General features: G+C 32.9%; 1 protein-coding gene across 1 annotated transcript; it reads left to right on the top strand.

The window, feature by feature from the left end:
- The first annotated feature begins 669 nt into the window (after positions 1-669).
- On the top strand, positions 670-2,469 carry LOC127138800 (pentatricopeptide repeat-containing protein At5g50990). Its single transcript, XM_051065339.1, has one exon. The coding sequence runs from the start codon at positions 770-772 to the stop codon at positions 2,279-2,281; it is 1,512 nt and encodes a 503-aa protein (XP_050921296.1). The 5' UTR covers positions 670-769; the 3' UTR covers positions 2,282-2,469.
- The last annotated feature ends 15,506 nt before the right edge of the window (positions 2,470-17,975 follow it).

Below are 17,975 nucleotides of genomic sequence, written 5' to 3'. Positions count from 1 at the left end.
TTGGTGCAATACACTATCTAAAGCATTAACTCAAATTCAAAGATATGTGCAAACCTAACATAAAGGAGACTAAATAACAAAAAACTATTAACGATACTATGGAAAGTTAGACAAGCAGCAAAATCAAAGTCCTAAAAGAGCAAAGCAACTTCGCCAATGTTTCGGTTGAGGTCATGTTCACTAACCATCATGAAGTATTGTCTATTTTAAATGTGAGAACTTATCACACTTTTGTCCTTTAAAAAATGTGTCTCATTGAATTAAAAAGTATTTGTGTTTTATATAAATAATCTTTAATCTTCATTCATAAGTAGAATTATTTTGGTGTACCATACTTCCATTCCAAACTTCTACATTCTGGCTCAAAAGTTGTTGCAACAAGTAAGATCTAATGATATAAAAACTATTCTTATTAAAAATTCCACCTCCTATAACGGTCTTCATAATCAATTGTAGTCTTTTCAGATGCCAAAAGGCATTTTAGACATTAAAAAAAATGAATTATTTTGTTTTCTTAAAAAAATATTTTTCTTAATTAATTTAACATAGAATTGATTTAAAAAATTATTATATATATATATATATATATATATATATATATATATAATATATATATATATATATATATATATATATATATATATATTCTTTAGAATCTCAATCCAATACATTCATAATTTCTCTGAATCCATTAGAAATGCTAGTAAATTAGAACATGCATGCACTTCAACGAGGGTGATCAAGTTACACTTGAAGACACGGAGCTAACATGTCACATTGTACGGTACTTCTCCAAATTCTTAAACATTGTAAAACTTCTTTGGATTCCAAAACCCTTGCAAAAACTCACGCAAGGGTCACTGTACTTGGTTATGCCACATACCCATCTCTTGAAGCGTCTCTAATATCAACCTATGCACATTGTCACCAACCCCACATAGCCCATCATGTGTTTTCCCGAGTTATGAATTTGTTCAACATGAATTTGGTGATTGAAAATCTAGTGAAATCTGGAGAATGTGATATTGCCAAGAAGATGTTTGATAAAACGCCTGTTCGAGATGTGGTTACTTGGAACACCATCATTGGAGGTTATGTTAAGAATTCTCGCTTTCTTGATGCGTTGAGTATTTTCCGCGGTATGATGAACGCCAAGGTTGAGCCTGATGGGTTTACCTTTGCTTCTGTGGTTACCGGGTGTGCTCGCCTTGGTTCGTTTTGCAATGCCAAATGGGTGCATGGTTTAATGGTTGAGAAAAGGGTTGAATTGAATTATATACTCAGTGCTGCGTTGGTTGACATGTATGCTAAGTGTGGCAGGATTGATGTTTCAAAGCGGGTTTTTGAAAGTGTGGTGCGTGATCACGTGTCTGTTTGGAATGCTATGATTAATGGGTTTGCCGTTCACGGGCTTGCTTTGGATGCAACTGCGGTTTTTTCAAGGATGGAGGTGGAAAATGTTTTGCCGGATTCTGTTACTTTTGTTGGGATTCTGAAAGCTTGTAGCCATTGTGGGTTAGTTGAGGTAGGTCGCAAGTACTTTGAAATGATGCAGAATCAGTTTTTGATTCAGCCGCAGCTTGAGCATTATGGGACCATGGTTGATCTCTTGGGACGAGCAGGGCATTTGGAAGAGGCGTATTCTATGGTTAAGGCGATGTCGGTGGAGCCTGATGTTGTTATTTGGAGATCACTTCTGAGTGCGTGTAGAATTCACGGAAAGAAAGAACTTGGTGAATTTGCTATTGCGAATATTTCGCGCCTTGAGAGCGGAGATTTTGTCTTGCTGTCAAACATGTATTGCTCTTTCAAAAACTGGCATGGTGCTGAGAGGGTGAGACAGATGATGAAAAAGGGAGGAGTTCATAAAAAGCGTGGTAAGAGTTGGATTGAATTTGGGAGCAGCATTCACCAATTCAATGCTGCTGATCAGTCACATGCTGAAACGAAAGCAATTTACAGGGTGCTGGAAGGTTTGATGCAGAGAGCTAAACTGGAGGGATTCACACCCTTGACGGATCTAGTTTTGATGGATGTGTCTGAAGAGGAAAAGGAGGAAAATTTATCATTGCATAGCGAGAAATTGGCTTTGGCCTACGGTGTTCTGAAAAGTAGCCCGGGAACAAAAATCATGATTTCCAAGAACCTGCGTATATGTCAAGACTGTCATAATTGGATTAAAATTGTGTCAAGAATATTAAACAGAGAGATAATTGTGAGAGATCGCATCCGTTTTCATCAATTTGAAGGTGGATTTTGCTCTTGTGGAGACTACTGGTAGTTGTATGAGATCTATTGCTTTGTTGCATTGTTGATTAGCCCTTCGCTGTTAGACATTCTGGTTATAAGGTTGAGAAGAAAGAAGCAGCTATTTGGCGCCATATAAGATATGCTTACGACATAGTCTACACCGATTTAAATTACACTACATGTTTTTAATAAAAAAGGCCTATGGGTTTTTCTTATAAACCTATTAAATTGAAAATATAAGTCACAAGTAGAGGCATCTCAAACAATTTGAACGTTCTGTTCTAATTTACAAAGAGATCCCTAATAAAATAACATCATTTTTTTAAAAACAAAATTTCATATTTATTTAAATGATAAATTAGATCAATAATGTAAAAGTTAAACATCCTTCAAAATATCTTAAAAAATAACATATTCTAATCATTAATATCAAAATATAACTAATATTATTATCACTATTCTATTTATTTAAAAAGAGTAATCTTTGTAACATTTTTAGAAGCAAATAGATAATTTTTTCTCTAGACAAGATATCTCTAATCAACTTTAACTTTATGCATATTTCTTTTCCATCAATATCGTTTATTATGTTTTGATGTATGTTCAAAATGATTATAACTAGATTTTAAAGTTTCATTGTCCAAATTATTGTAACTTATGAAAAGTAAATAAGAAATCAAAAACATTTTCAAATTGTTGGTATTGTTGAAATCTCTTATTAAGAGATATAATAGTTTGATCAACGAGATAAAGAAAAAAAATTAACTCTAAAAAATTCCTTTTGAGATAACTCAACTGATGGATAATCTAATGCCTTATTAAAACCAATTACTCTATATTCCTAAAAAAAATGGAATCAACCCTGAGCTTTGCAAAAAGTTCAAAAGTTTTAATAAAACCTCATCCATTTAGGCGTAGTTAGGAAGGAACAATTAATACTAACTTGAATTTTGCAAATGACAATTTTTTTTTTTAAAAGTGACATTTAAAAAGAAGCGGAGGGAGTGTTAGCTTATTTGTACACAATTTAATGTAAAAACCCCGTCCATTTTGGCGTAGTTGGAAATGAACCATTAATATTACCTTGAACTTTGCGAATGACAATTAAAAAGGAATGATTTTTTTTCAAAAAAGTGGCACTTAAAAGGGAGGGGTATTAGCTTATTTATACACAAATTAATGTAAAAACAAAATCCAATTTATTATTTATTTGAGTATTATCCTAAGAGTATGCATTGATACTCTTTTATTACATTTTCACTATCGTAGATTAAAGGATTGAAAATCATTTCAATAAGAATCAAATTTTGAGTCAGGTGAGGAAATAACCAAGACTTAAAGACTAAAGTAAAGTCAAATTCGATGGGAGAATTATTCTTTGATCAACGAATCTTAACCAATGAATAAATGGCCTAATCGTGCAAAGAAAAATCGTGGGGTGAATGGATCATCGACCAGGGGATCCAGGACATAAATATGAGTTAAAAAATAGGGCAAAAATGCTAAGTGAATTTATAACACGTCTAGCAAACTCAAAGCAGCTCTAAAAGACGGTTTGAATATTACTTTGACACGAAGTAATCCTAAATGAAAATTCGTTGGAAGAATCACAACTCGCCTAGAGAATGAGGACAACTTTTGAATTCTATAAATAGGGGTTTGCCCATAGTATTTTGATATAAAGTTTTAATTAGTTTATATAGTTTGTTAAAACTCCTAGTGAGGGAGAGTTAAAGTATTTGCAATGCTAAAGACCTATTAAAGTAAATTAGGTGAGGACTGAGAGATAGTCCAAATATGGTTATGATTTTATATCTTTTATCGAGTTATCATTGTCATGTGTAGCTAACTTCACTCTTTTTTAGAATAGGTTTGTGCATTGTTATGTATTACGTGAATTTGGTATGATTGTGGAGTTATGTACCGTTCAATCAAACAAACATATTTGATATTTATGTTTTTTCATATATGATTTTAGTTATTTTATATAGTTTAGTAAAACTCTCAGTGAAAGAGACCTAAAGTGTTTGTAGTGTCAAAGTGGAGCAGGTAAGGATTGATAAATTATTTGAATATGGTTCTGCTTCTACACCTTTATTTATCTACCATCATCATGTGTACCTAAGTTTTCTATAGTTAGAATTAGGTTTGTAGATTGTTATGTATTATGTGTATTTGATATGATCATGGCATTATGTCTAATTTAGTTATTCAAACATATTTGAGCTTTACTCGTTTTTTTAATGTATGTCATACATGATGTTTGTGAATCTATGAGGTGTCGAGAACGTATCACGGGTTTAGACCAAGGGTAAATCGTATTTATGCCTAAAAATATGATCGTTTGTAACATGATATGTGAGTTTAGTTGATGTCAAAAGGTGTTGTTAGATTTATACCTAGGTAATTATCTATCATGAATTAAAATTTAGAAATAGATCTAGATACAACATTCACATATACAATTGAAATTTAATATTATCGTATTGTTTATTAGACTAAAAGACCGTCGAATAAATGATACATTTGATATTGTGATGTTATAATATGCAGGGAGAATATTGTAGAGCAATAAATAATAATGTGGATTGAATATAAAAATATGTATTACTGATCATTGATATGCATATAACCATAATAGTTGTAACTTGATCTCAACACTCTATCATTTATATTATATCATTTTCTTTTCTTTTCTTTTATGTTAAAAACATTTTTTAAATAAAACTCTATTTTTACTTAAAATAGTAATTATTACATGCAAGTTATATTCCTCATTGCATGTTACTAAAGTCATCAGCAAACAAAGAAACATCAATAGTGAGAACAACCACATTAACAATGGTGGTAATGAGATGCCATGCTTCAACAACCCGAGGTGATTATCTCATTTAGTGTATTCTTCAAGAAACACAAGACAAATGGAGATGAGAGCAAGGTTACTTTAAATTATTTATGCTAACCGTATTCCAGACCTTGAGTCATTCTATGAGATTTCAGGAACTATTAGACCCTAAGAAGAACAAGAATACGTTGGATTTCATGCAATTTTTGTAATACATTGCCTTTGTGACTTCACCTTTACACAATATTGAAGCATTCAAATATTTCATTCATAAACAATTATTCGTTAAGAAATTCACACCAAAAAAAAAATTGATTATTTTAGACATGGAGTGACAAGTGCGCATAAAGTTTGCTAATGATATGAATTCATAGCCTATGAGACATTTTTGAATTTTAACATTTTGCCAGATTTATCATGGTAAAATTATGGTACATCACATTTTCTTATCATCATTAATTTATCATATGCCATTTGTTTTTTGTCTCTAATACCATACTACTTTCATGAATAAAAGGAAGATTGAAGAATGTTGAAAAGATCTAAGATGATCACATGAGATGCTCTATATATAGAGCATATAAGCTATTTAAAAACTAATCAACTTATAACAAATTTTAACTAATTAACCAACTAACTTCAATATCCTATTAATCACGATAGACTGCGGAGATTTGATGAAATGTTTTGTATATTTAGATAAAATTGAAAAAAAGTATTAAAAAAAACAAAAGCCATCAAAATGTAGTGTTGGCTTATAGCGGAAAATGGTATAATGGTGCAAATCGTCATCTCCCCTTCCTTTATTTTTATACAAGTTCCTCTTTATTGTATTCACATAAATTATCGATGGGATTTAATTTATACATAATAAATTTAAGTAATTCTATAATTCAATTGTATAATTTAAACATTAAAATTCTACAAATTGAACCAAAGAATATGATTCATCTCATAAGAATTGAAAAAACTCATTGTATTTAGATTATATAATACAAATGTATAAAATATTTTATTTACACATTCAAATCATATAGTCTCTGAACTCGTGCTTTAAAGGAAAATGTGTTGTTTATGTTGAGAAATAAGTGTAAGTTATGTTGAGAAACAAGTGAGTTATAAATCTAACATTGCTTAGAAAAATGGAGATTGAACATTTTAAAAATAAGAGGACTCATGCACCTATCACCTTAAGATTTTTGGTGAATATGTGGTGTGTCTCTCACTTGTTTGGGTGAGTCTTTGAGCTTTAGATGAGTGTTCGACTCAATGTGAATGCTTCTCCCTCATGATGACCCATCAATGGTATCAAATCTGATGGTTCGAGTAAGGGACCGACTTCTTATGTCGAAAGTCTTCCTGACATGGTGGTCAGGCGGCATGTTTCATTGAAGTGTCTATGACGAGATAAGGGTGTCTCTCAACAGTATGTGGATGAAAGAGATTCTGCTTGAGGGAGATCATAGTGGATGGACTCACACTTGAAGGGAGATTATTGAGAAATAAGTGTGAGTTGTATTGAGAACCAGTGTGAGTTATAAGTCTCACATTACTTAGAAAGGTGGAGGTTGAACACTTTATAAGTAAGAGGACTCATACACCAATCATCTTAAGGTTTTAGGTGAATATGTGGTGTCTCTCTCACTTGTTTGGGTGAATCTTTGATCTTTAAGTTAGTGTTTGACCCAATATGAATAGTTCTCCCTCATGATGACTCATCAATTTACTTATATCTAATTTGTATTTTATTAAGTATCACATATTAATCATGATTAATATTAAATTATAACTAAAGTAATATTATAACACAAAGAAATAATATTATAACTAGATATTATTCTTGAAACATCATAAAATTTTCTACATATTTTTATTTTTTTCCCATCAACATTTTCTCCGATGAGTCACCTCTTAATTTTGATTCCTTATTGTTTATACCTATGTAATTTTAAACCTGAGAAAGATAGAATATATGCCATTTATTATATAATTGTTAAATACTCTCTCTCTCTCTCTCTCTCTCTCTCTCTCTTCTCTCTCTCTCTCTCTCTCTCTCTCTCTCTCTTCTCTCTCTCTCTCTCCTCTCTCTCTTCTCTCTCTCTCTCTCTCTCTCTCTCTCTCTCTCTCTCTCTCTCTCTCTCTCTCTCTCTCTCTTCTCTCTCTCTCTCTCTCTCTCTCTCTCTCTCTCTCTCTCTCTCTCTCTCTCTCTCTCTCTCTCTCTCTCTCTCTCTCTCTCTCTCTCTCTCTCTCTCTCTATATATATATATATATATATATATATATATATATATTGTTTAAAAAAAATTATGGGTTGATATGGTATGATAGTGTAATTTTGTAGCATGTATAAAAAAAAGTTTAAATATATTATATCCTGCAATGTGAGTAATTTTCTAGCATGTATAAAAAAAAGTTTAAATATATTATATCTTGCAATGTGAGTGATTTTTGACCATATAAAAAATATTTTTGGATTTTTCTTTTTTTAATGTAAAGATTATGTTGCTTTGACCTCTTAGGTGATAAGTTGGCAAAGAATATTCACTTTTATTGACGTCCTGTCTAGATTTTTTTTTAATTTATTTTTTAAAATCCATGTGGATTTTTTAAAAAGAAAATTAAATATTTTTCTTCTATGGGATTAAATCAAAACTCTCTCACATTGTAAGGGGTAAATCAATATAAACCAATAACACTTTTTTATTGTAAAACAAACTATTTTTTATTGAATAATAATAAAATAAAACTATTTTTGATAGACTTTTAATAAATAAAATAAAATTATTTTTGATAGACTTTTACATCAATAAACAACCACTCAGGTTCATCAATTATAAAACTAATGTAATCACCAACTTTCAAGTTGCATTCTCTCTTGAACTTGTTCCAATCATAACCAATATAGAAACAAGTGTTGTGACCATTATTTGATGTACTAATGATTTTGCAACTTTGACAAATTAATTGATCGTTCTTATTAATGAGATCTATATAAGAGATCTCCTCACCTATAAAACAATAGTTTGATACTTCTTTAGGAACATAATGAAAAAATAGTCCAAAATATATATTAGTTATATATCATTATAAATATTGTAGGATAGTTGTAAATAATTTTAATACCAAGTTACTTGATTCATTGATGAAAGAATCTGTTACATCAACTATTCAATAGGATCGACAAAAAAATGTGGTGTATTATTGTCTTGATGATCTTCATTTATGTATGCAAAAAAAATTATGATGAATTAATAATATTTGAATTATAAAAATTTAGGATATATAAATAGTAGGAATCAAACTTGAAGTATACACTCTAGTGTTTTAAAAAAAATTGATTGAAATATAGAATAGAAATTGCAAATAATCACTATAATAGTTGTCAGACAATGTTCAAATGAATATATAAATCATGCAGTAATAAAAATAATTGGCTTCCTTGGTACCAAACAAAGACCAATACAACATCTATGCAATGAATATACATAATCAAAAAAATAACTAGTAAAAAATGAGAACAGTATTCTCAACCAATGATCATGCTGCGTCGAAAAACATGAAAGCTACAATGTTATGAATCTTTGATTTTCTCATGAAAAATTTGAAGATATAAACAAATCAAAAGTGAAGAACCATTGTCGATAAACAAAAAGTCTCTAATATTACAAGATATTGTATATTTAATCCTAAAATATCTCTTTTTTAAAAAGGTCATTGAAACTCAAATATAGTAGCATTTTCATTTTCATTTTCTTTTCTTAAAAACATAGCAAGTTAGTCAATATTATACTTCTTTATCAACTTTTACCTTACCTTAGTCTTATTTATGAATTTTTTATCTTACCTTAATCTTATTTATGAATTTTATAGGAAACAACTTATATGGTCTATATTTTTGGGTTGAAGATTTTTTTAAAACGTCATTGTGGTGTTTATAAAACATGCATTTTTGCCTAGATATTTTAGCCTTATTTATATTAGTGTGTAATTTCTTGAAACTTTATGATTGTGTTTTTTAAATAGTTTGGTATTTGTCACTAAATTATTATTTTGTAATTGCATTCACTTGAACAATAATTCTAAAACAAGTTGTGTTTGAGTATTGATTGTCTTTAATATGTATTTTGTGACTATAAAAATAGTAAATGTCATCATTTTTATACTTATTTTTTTATAAATAAAGCAGTGGTGTAAGATTATCAACTTTTTAGTTCTAATGATAACGATGAGGTGAAGAATAAATAAAATAGAGAGAAAACGCATTTGGTACCAAAAATAATTATTATTAATTCTCAAAATTCTATATTTATTCTAATTGACTATGAGAATTTCCATTTTCAATCTCCACGATTAACTGTGGCTGATTGTCCAATTTATTTGTATTTAAGAATCAAAAATAGTTATTAATTATTTTTAAAATTATATATTTACTCACATTCATTGTAGTAATTTCTTAGTTTCAACATATCTCGAATTTAAAAGTATTACATATTTAGGTAGCAAAAGCAATTGCTATATATGCTATATATGCTCAAAGTTCTCTATTTTTTCACATTCATTGTGAGGATTTTTTCAGTTTTAATATTTCATCAATTAAATAACATTGATTATGCAATTTATTTGTATTTAAGTGTTATCATGAAAATTGAATTAAAAGTGTAAATGATACGAAGGATGAACAACATTGAAACTTAAATTGTTTCAAATTTAAAATGCCAAAAATAAAATTAAGCATAATTCAAAGACATTGCAAAAAATAAATACATAAATATAAAATACACATAGCCTAACGTAAAAAGGTTGGAAATTAAAGTCATAATATAAAAAAAAAATTAAAAAAAACAATTTGAAGTTAAAATGGTAAAAATAGTAATTAATAAAAACTTAAAGATAAGAAGTGTAGATGTAACATCCGAATACAATACTACGTCTAGAATTACAATATTGAAAATATTATATATTTGTATTGATAAATATAACATTGCATAAGTGACATAATACATGAGCAACATAAATAAAAAGAGATGAGGAAGTTGCGATGGAGTTGAGCTTCCAATGCGACGATGCGGGGGTGTACCTGAAAAGTTACTGACGCTCGAGTCAGCATGTGAAAGAGTATAGAGTATTCAAATTGTGTTTGAAACTTATTACCTGCAATAGCGAGATCCTTATATATATTTGAGAGGAATACAACATCATTATCTTTCAGGTGTGGAATGCGGAGGATCGTTAGATGTACTTGAGGCGTAGATCTTCTGTAGAGGGGTACAAGATAGTACAGTGGTCATGAGAAGATTCTAGAAGTGTGGTCGAGTAGCTAGTTGGTATATTTAGGTCTGGAGAAGCCTATCTCAAGGTGGTCAGATTGAGAGAGATATGGTCCGTCCAAAATAGTTTCCTCCCAAGACTTGTCGGGAGTCTCAATTACCATGGAGTCTTTAGTGACTGTCGTCGGCTTTTTATAAGACTTGTTTTGGTCGTTTTAAAAATGAAACATTTGGAGTATGCCACTGAAATGATGAAGGATGGGTGTATTTAATGTTTTCTTGTCGTCGACCAATTGTCACCCAGAATTGTTAACATGTCACCCTAGTTATGTGGGTTCGGAATGATTATCCTACCTAGGATATTCAAGTGTCTTGTACCCTCATGGGGATTAATGGAAAAAGATATTGGTTACCCTTGGATTTTTTCCCTCGTTGTTTGATCTAGATTGTTGACCCATGTTTTCCCCCTTCTAACAATAGTTTAAGCATTATTCCTTAATTTATTCTTTTCTGATGTTACCATATACTCGTATGTTCTCACCACATCATTCTGCTCTATTTTGTAAACTTAGATTTTTGCTTGATTAAGTAGTTTGATGGTGGCAATCGCGGCGGAATATTACTTTTGGGTCGGCCCAGAGTAATTAGCCCATAAACATGCTTTCGTCCAAGGATAATAAATTGCATATGGTCCTTTGGAAATACTGGTCCTTTTAAGGGTGTTTTATCCTTTTTTACTCCTGCATTTTTTTGGAGTTAGGTGTTCATCTTCAATTAACTTCTTTTGAGAATGAGGTTATGGATCACCTTCGTGTTCCTCTTTCACAACTTCGTCCCTACAACTTGGGTTTTGTTTGAGTATTCCATTATTGGTAAGAATACCAAGGAAATATGGGTTCAGCCTCTCGAGATCACTTTTTCCACCTTTTTGAAGTATGGCCAGTTGCGAAGGATGTTGTTGGTCACGGGTTGGTTTCTCTTCATCGTGCCAAAAACCAGGTCTTCAAGGTCTACATCGACTGCTGGAAGTATCTTAGGCCTAACTAATTCATGCCTAAGCATCTTTCTTCCCTTGCTCATGGGGAATTTTATGTTGTTTCTCCTACTCACGTCAGAAAAACTGAGTGCAAAGACCGGCAGCGGCGATTGTGGTCTTCGGATAATTTTTTTAAGGGTGTCAAAAGTTATTGGGTTCCTTATGAAGCTCTTAATTAGGTTGATAAGAAAATGAAATTGATCCTTGTTTAGTTTTTTGAGGACATGATACCCTGCAAAGAGGTTATAAAAGCTAGTTCTACAAAGGGGCGGAAAGAGGTCTTTGGCAAGTTGTTTTCTTTCTTTTTCTTTGTGGGTATGTGGACTTGTTCAGTCTTTATCCATTTATCTTCTTTCCCTTTGTAAATAAGTATAAGAAAAATTCCATCACTACGGTCGACATTACACTAGAACCTGAGGTTCCTCCACTTGTTCCAACTCCTTCGAAAGGTTGGTCCAAGAAGAAACGTGTCAGGGTTGGTGCAGTTGTCCTCAATAAAGACCAGATAAATATGCTAAAACTAGTGAAAGTTGAATTTATGGTTGATGTTGCCGAAGGGGTAGGGGTGCATGTCTTTGCTTGCCTTCCATGTTGGTCGGTCCTTTCTCTCAACAATCGAGGGAGATAAATAACCTTGTGTCTTCCAATGACTATACCTTCGTTAGCCAACTTTTTCCTTCTAGTCGGTGTGATTTAGTAAGGGAGGTAGTCGCCTTTGTGATGAGGGTGGTACCACTCCTTAATCAGTTAGATGTTGATCCTTGAGAGTTTTTTTGCGTCTTAGAAGGTTTTGTTCATTATTCTTTGGTAGGTTGTCACGGCATTCTTGAGTTTGAATAGCATGATAGTGTATTGGTAATTGGCTTTCTCGATTATGAACATAGTTTTTACCCGGTCGGATCCAAACATGGGTATTTGGTTGTATATGAAGTATGCTTCCGTGAAGAACAACATTTGATAGTCCTCCTAATCATCAACAAGTTGGTCGATGTTCAGAAGCAGATATGAGATCTTTGGACATGCTCGATTGAGATCAGTGTAGTCGACAAACATCCACCATTTTCCCGAGGCTTTCTTGACCAGAACCACGTTAGATAACCATTAAGTATACTTTTCTTCTAAGATAAACCTGGCATCTAATAGTCATTTCACTATGTTTTTGGTAGCCTTAGCCTTTTCAGGGGATTGTTTTCTCTGACGTTAAGATACATAACGGGCACCGACGTCCATGTTTAGTTGATGGCAAGCCACTTGCGAATCAATTCAAGGAATTTCGTGCAGAGAGATAGTGAAGAGATCGACATTAGCTTGTAGGCATTCAATTAACCTGGATCTTATCTCAGGGGAGAGCTTAATTCTGATATTGACTGGCCTGGTTGGATTCTCAACAAGTTACATAGACTCGAACTCGTCGCCCAGGGTAGGTTTAACTTTATTGTTGCGCACATCTAGATTGAATTTGTTACTTTCTCTTGGCTCTGACATTAGAACATCCTTGCGGATTATCCTTTTGATCCTTCTTACTTTTTATAAATCAATGCTGACCATTATCGGTGTTCCTTCTTCGACGTGGTAGGTTATCTTCAAGTGTATGATGGAAGTGATTGTGTCCATCCTCTCCAAGAATTATCTTCCTAGAATGCATTTGAAGGCACTTCTTCACTGTATTACGAGTAATATGAGAGTCACATTTTTTTAAGAGTCTCTCCAATCGATCGATAATGTCATATATATCGCTCCATATGGTCGAGTTACTAAATCATTGAAAGCTATTAAGTCTTCCCCGCCGAACGGGTTTATGTCTGTCAACTTAAGATTCAATAGTCACAAAGCGTCTTTATAAAGGACATTGTAAGAGCTTTTGTCATCTACTAGAAGTATTATCGAGGCTCGATCAATAATCACGACCTCTATGACTAGGGGTAGTTCAAACTTCATAATTTTGTCGATCTTTTCCTTGTCCATAAATCCTAACTCCGACCTATAAACTTGATGAATCCCTGAATCGGCGTCCGGTAATGAGAAATCAAAAAATGGTGAAGCATTGGATAAGGTGATGTTTTGAAATGCATAGATCAATAGTGATATGTGAAAGATTGTATCTGAAAAGGAATCAAGTTTTTCGGTCATCTTCTCAGATGCTACCGCTTACGCTCCATTTGTTTCTGGTAGAGATCTTTATTGAGGTGGAGAATGATTTGTTCTGAATAAAACATGGGAATAAAAAATATATTCCCACAAACCATGCCATTGTTCCGTTCTGGAACCAAAATAGAGAGAGATGTAGAAGTTGCGGCAAAGTTGAGTTTCCAATGAGAATGAGAGAGGTTATACCTGTAAGGTTAGCACTCAGACGCTCAAGTCAGTATGTGAAAGAGAAAAGAGTATTCAAAATTTGTTTGAAAATTATTACCCGAAATGGCATCATTCCCTATATATAGGGGGAGGAATAACAGCATCACTATCTTTCTGGCATGGAATATAGAGGATCATTAGATGTACTTGAAGCGTGGATCTCCTATAATAGGGTACAAGATAGTCCATTGGTCAAGAGAAGATTCTAGAAACGCGACCGGGTAGCTAGTTGGTATATTTCTATTCGAAGAGGCCTATCTCAATATGGTCAGATTGAGAGAGATATGGTCGACCGATAACAATATATAATATGTATGATACAAAATACTAGAGATATGGTCGGCCTATCTCAATATGGGCATTGCTACTACAAGAATTTAATTTTGAAACTAGAGACAAGAAATGAGTACATAGCTTAGTGGCATACCATCTTTCAAGACTCCCTATTGAAGCCTACCAGCAGGAGTGAACCGTCATCACATAAATGTTTCCTGATGAGCAACTTCTTATGATGACTTTTGATGTGACACCCTAGTATGTAGACATTGTGAACTATTTGGCTAGACGATATGTGCCACCATAATTCAACTTTGAGCAAAGAAAAAGATTATTTAATGACTAAAAGAATTATTTGTAGGATGAGCATATGATTATAAGAAATGTTCTTGTCAACTTCTAAGAATAAGTGTGGATTACCTAGAGGTGCGACAGTTCTTATCATCATGTCACAATGCATCATATGGAGACTATTTTGGAGGAACCATAACAAATGCTAAGGTTCTTCTAACAGGTTATTTTTTGCCATCTCTATTCAAGGATGATAATGAACTTATGAAAGCATGTGATAAGTTCCAAATGGTGGGAAATATCTCCATGAAACAATAAATGCCACTCACTAATATTTGGGAAAACGAATTGTTTGATGTGTGGGGCATAGATTAAATGGGACTTTTCTCCAAATACTTTGGCAACCTTTACATACTAGTAGTTGTAGACTATGTCTCTAAATGGATAGAGGTAATGGGGTCAAGCATAAGGTTGTGACATCCTACCATCCTCGAAGTAGTGGTCAAACTTAATTGTCCAATAGAGAGATAAAGATAATTCTTGAAAAGGTTATGAACCCTTCTAGGAAAGACTGGTCCAACCATCTTCATAATGCCATATGGTCCTATATAACTGCCTTTAAAATACCTTTAGCAATGTCTCCTTATAGATTGGTTTATGGAAAGGATTTCCATATACCTATTGAGTTGCAACATAAAACTTTTTGGGTTGTTAAGAAGCTAAACTTCGACTTGCAAGTTGTTGGGAAAGCAAGTATTTTTGCAACTCAATGAGCTAGAATAACACAATGTTTTCTTTTGAACATGCTGAGCTTTACAAAGAAAAAACAAAAGCAAATGGCATGATAGAAAATATCAGAAAAGAGAGTTGGTGGAAGGACAACAAGTCCATTTTTTTAGCTTAAGATTGAAACTCCCTTGAAACTGAAATCCAGATGGTTATGCCCATTTTAAATTGTGAAAAGTTATCCCCATGGAGTTGTGGACCTTATTATTGAACAAACATGGAATTAATTTAAGGTTAATAGGAAAAGAGTGAAAACTTATTTGGGTGATCCTTTGACTAGTGCAAGGACTGTCATTGGTTTTAATAATTGATAATTCTATTTTAAGTCAAGCTATAAGACTAAAAAATAACGCTAATGAGAGGCATCCCATAGTAACTTAAATGTATTGTCTTGTTAGTTTTTTGGAGTAATAGGTTGAAATCTGGAAAGCTACCTTGAAGTCATATGTCACGCCTGGGAATTGTCAAGAGAAGTGGTGAAATCAAGAGTAACAAAGGATAAATCCAACGTGGAAATAAATAAATAAATAAGGTGAATAAAATAAAATAAAAAAGTAAAATGAAAGGAAGTGGGGGAATCAGCACATGAGACAAATTCATAAAGGGTTGTGCGTGTGATTCTAATACATCGTACTCGGGTTATGCAATGATGAAACTATCCCTGTCATTTTACTGCGTAACCGGCGGCGTGGTTTGTGGATAAATCTAACGCTTACTTTTCTCTCTCCATTTTGAAATTCAAATTTACCCTTTTTTCATCCTACCACTCATTATATAGTTGTCCAACCTCTAAACCCATGATCCATTCTCTCACTTCCTTAATCTCTAACCTAACCTTATTCTCTCTCTCTCTCTCACTCTCTCTCAGAAACAAAAATTTCTCCTTTAGTATCCATCACATCTATTTCTCATAATTCCACCTTTTCTTTTCTAATCTTTTAAAAACTCCAACAATGGAGTACAAGGTGAATGGAAAGAGATACAATACTTATGCTCGCAAGAACACCATTCCATTTGTATACTATTTGTCTCAAACTCATGTGATGTTGAGACATTTGTCAACAACAATGCTCAAAAGAGATATATAAATATATTTTCTATAAAGAGCACCCACTCAGAAAGAGGATTAATATTTGACTTGGAGGAAGATGATTTTGGCCTTACTAATGAGGTCAGGCATATCATAACTAATTAGAGATGGAAAAGGTTCTTTAAACACCCTTTCAACTACAACACTTAGTTAATGAAGGAATTTTATGCCAACCTCAATAAACATCTCAAAAGAAGTTGGAAGTGATGGTAAGAAGGAGAATTGAGCAATATTCTGAAAAAATGCTTTCAACAAGATGTTCGAAGTGAAAAAAGTGGAAGACTCTTATTAGTCCCTGTTTGAAAAAGTGGATGAAAATGACTTGGAAGTCATTAGTGATTCCATATCTCTTCCATGAACCAATTGGCTTGAGACAACAAAGTTTGTTGAAGAGGAAGTGTTGAGAATGAATTTTAGGTCGGGCCCTAAGGTGTGGTACCAGTTCCTTAAGCACTCGCTCATGCCCACTATCAACATAATGTTCCCCTATCAACATAGCAAATATAATCTTACAAGAGATCCATGCATCTACAAAAAGGATCAAGGATGTGATGTTATATTTCCCTTGCTTAATCACTGCACTTTGCAAGAGACACGGTGTTCTTGAGAATCCCACAAATGAAATTGTCAACCCTTTAGTAGGCTTTGACAAGACTGCAAATTTGCATATGCTGAAGCCAAAAGGTAAGAAGGTTCAATCAGAGACGTGATAGAAGTTGTTATTAGAAAGCTCTTCAATCAACAAAGGATAACTCTTGTGGGAAAAATTGCAACAAATGCATAAAGACCAACGAGAGTTCTACAAATTTGTGAAGGAGCAACATACATGACATAAAAGATTATACTCTCTACACAAATAAGGAGTGATGGATATGCCATCTATCTTCCTTTAACACGTCTTAGGTGAACCACCAAAAGAGGTGGAACAAGAGCATGAGGAGCACTGCCCCTAAAGAAAAAGGGACCCTAGAGAAGAAAAGTAACAAAGATAAGGGTAAGAAGAAAATGGATCTTTTGCAAAATAGTCAGACTTGCTATAGGCAACTTCTGGTGCGACATTAGAGGCTTCAACAGCCAAAAAAAAAGAAGAAATCAAAAGTCCCTGACTAGGAATTTAATGACTCATCCAAGAAAACTAAAGGGAAGAAGCACAAAGAAACATGGGAATTTTATATCAACGAACCAGCTGAGGAATAAAATGTTTAAGAGATTGAGGTAGATGGAGATCCTAAAAATTAGGGGAAAGAAACAATATATGACTTGATTGACTAAACCGACAAAGACAATGAGGATATGGGAAAGATAAATGCGAAGAAAGAAGACAAAGAAGAAGACAATCAAGATAAAGATTTGGCTGAAAAAGAGAAAGAGTCTAATGAGGTTGAACTAACCCATAATGATAGGGGCATATGTTCAGAATTTTATTATTTTGCATGACCAAGAAATTGTTGAAGAAGAAGATCAAGAAAGTAATCAAGAAATAAATAAGGGCACAACTCAAATGATGATAAGGATGAACAATGGGCAATACCTTCTTTCTTTAAAACACCTGAGATTGCAACATAATACCAAATGGGAGAGTTAATAATGAATGTTGAGTCTTCCATGCTACGGATTGGGATGATATAAAGCTACAAAGAAGCTGAAATATTGAAGCAACAACATAAGAGTTCTAGCGTGCCAGAGAACTCGAAAAATGCAAAGAGCCTAGAAAAGGTTAAAATCTCAGTCAAAGGAAAAGGCCCAAAGAAATCTAAAAAGAAAAGACGCCCTCCTAAC

Source organism: Lathyrus oleraceus, chromosome 1 (genome assembly GCF_024323335.1).
Source record: "Lathyrus oleraceus cultivar Zhongwan6 chromosome 1, CAAS_Psat_ZW6_1.0, whole genome shotgun sequence".
In the NCBI taxonomy this organism is placed as follows: Eukaryota; Viridiplantae; Streptophyta; class Magnoliopsida; order Fabales; family Fabaceae; genus Lathyrus; species Lathyrus oleraceus.
Note: the sequence above shows the minus strand (reverse complement) of the source record. Positions and strands in the feature narration are given on the sequence as shown.

Coding starts and splice junctions, on each gene's coding strand:
- LOC127138800 (XM_051065339.1), top strand. CDS start 770: ATGTCACATTGTACGGTACTTCTCCAAATTCTTAAACATTGTAAAACT.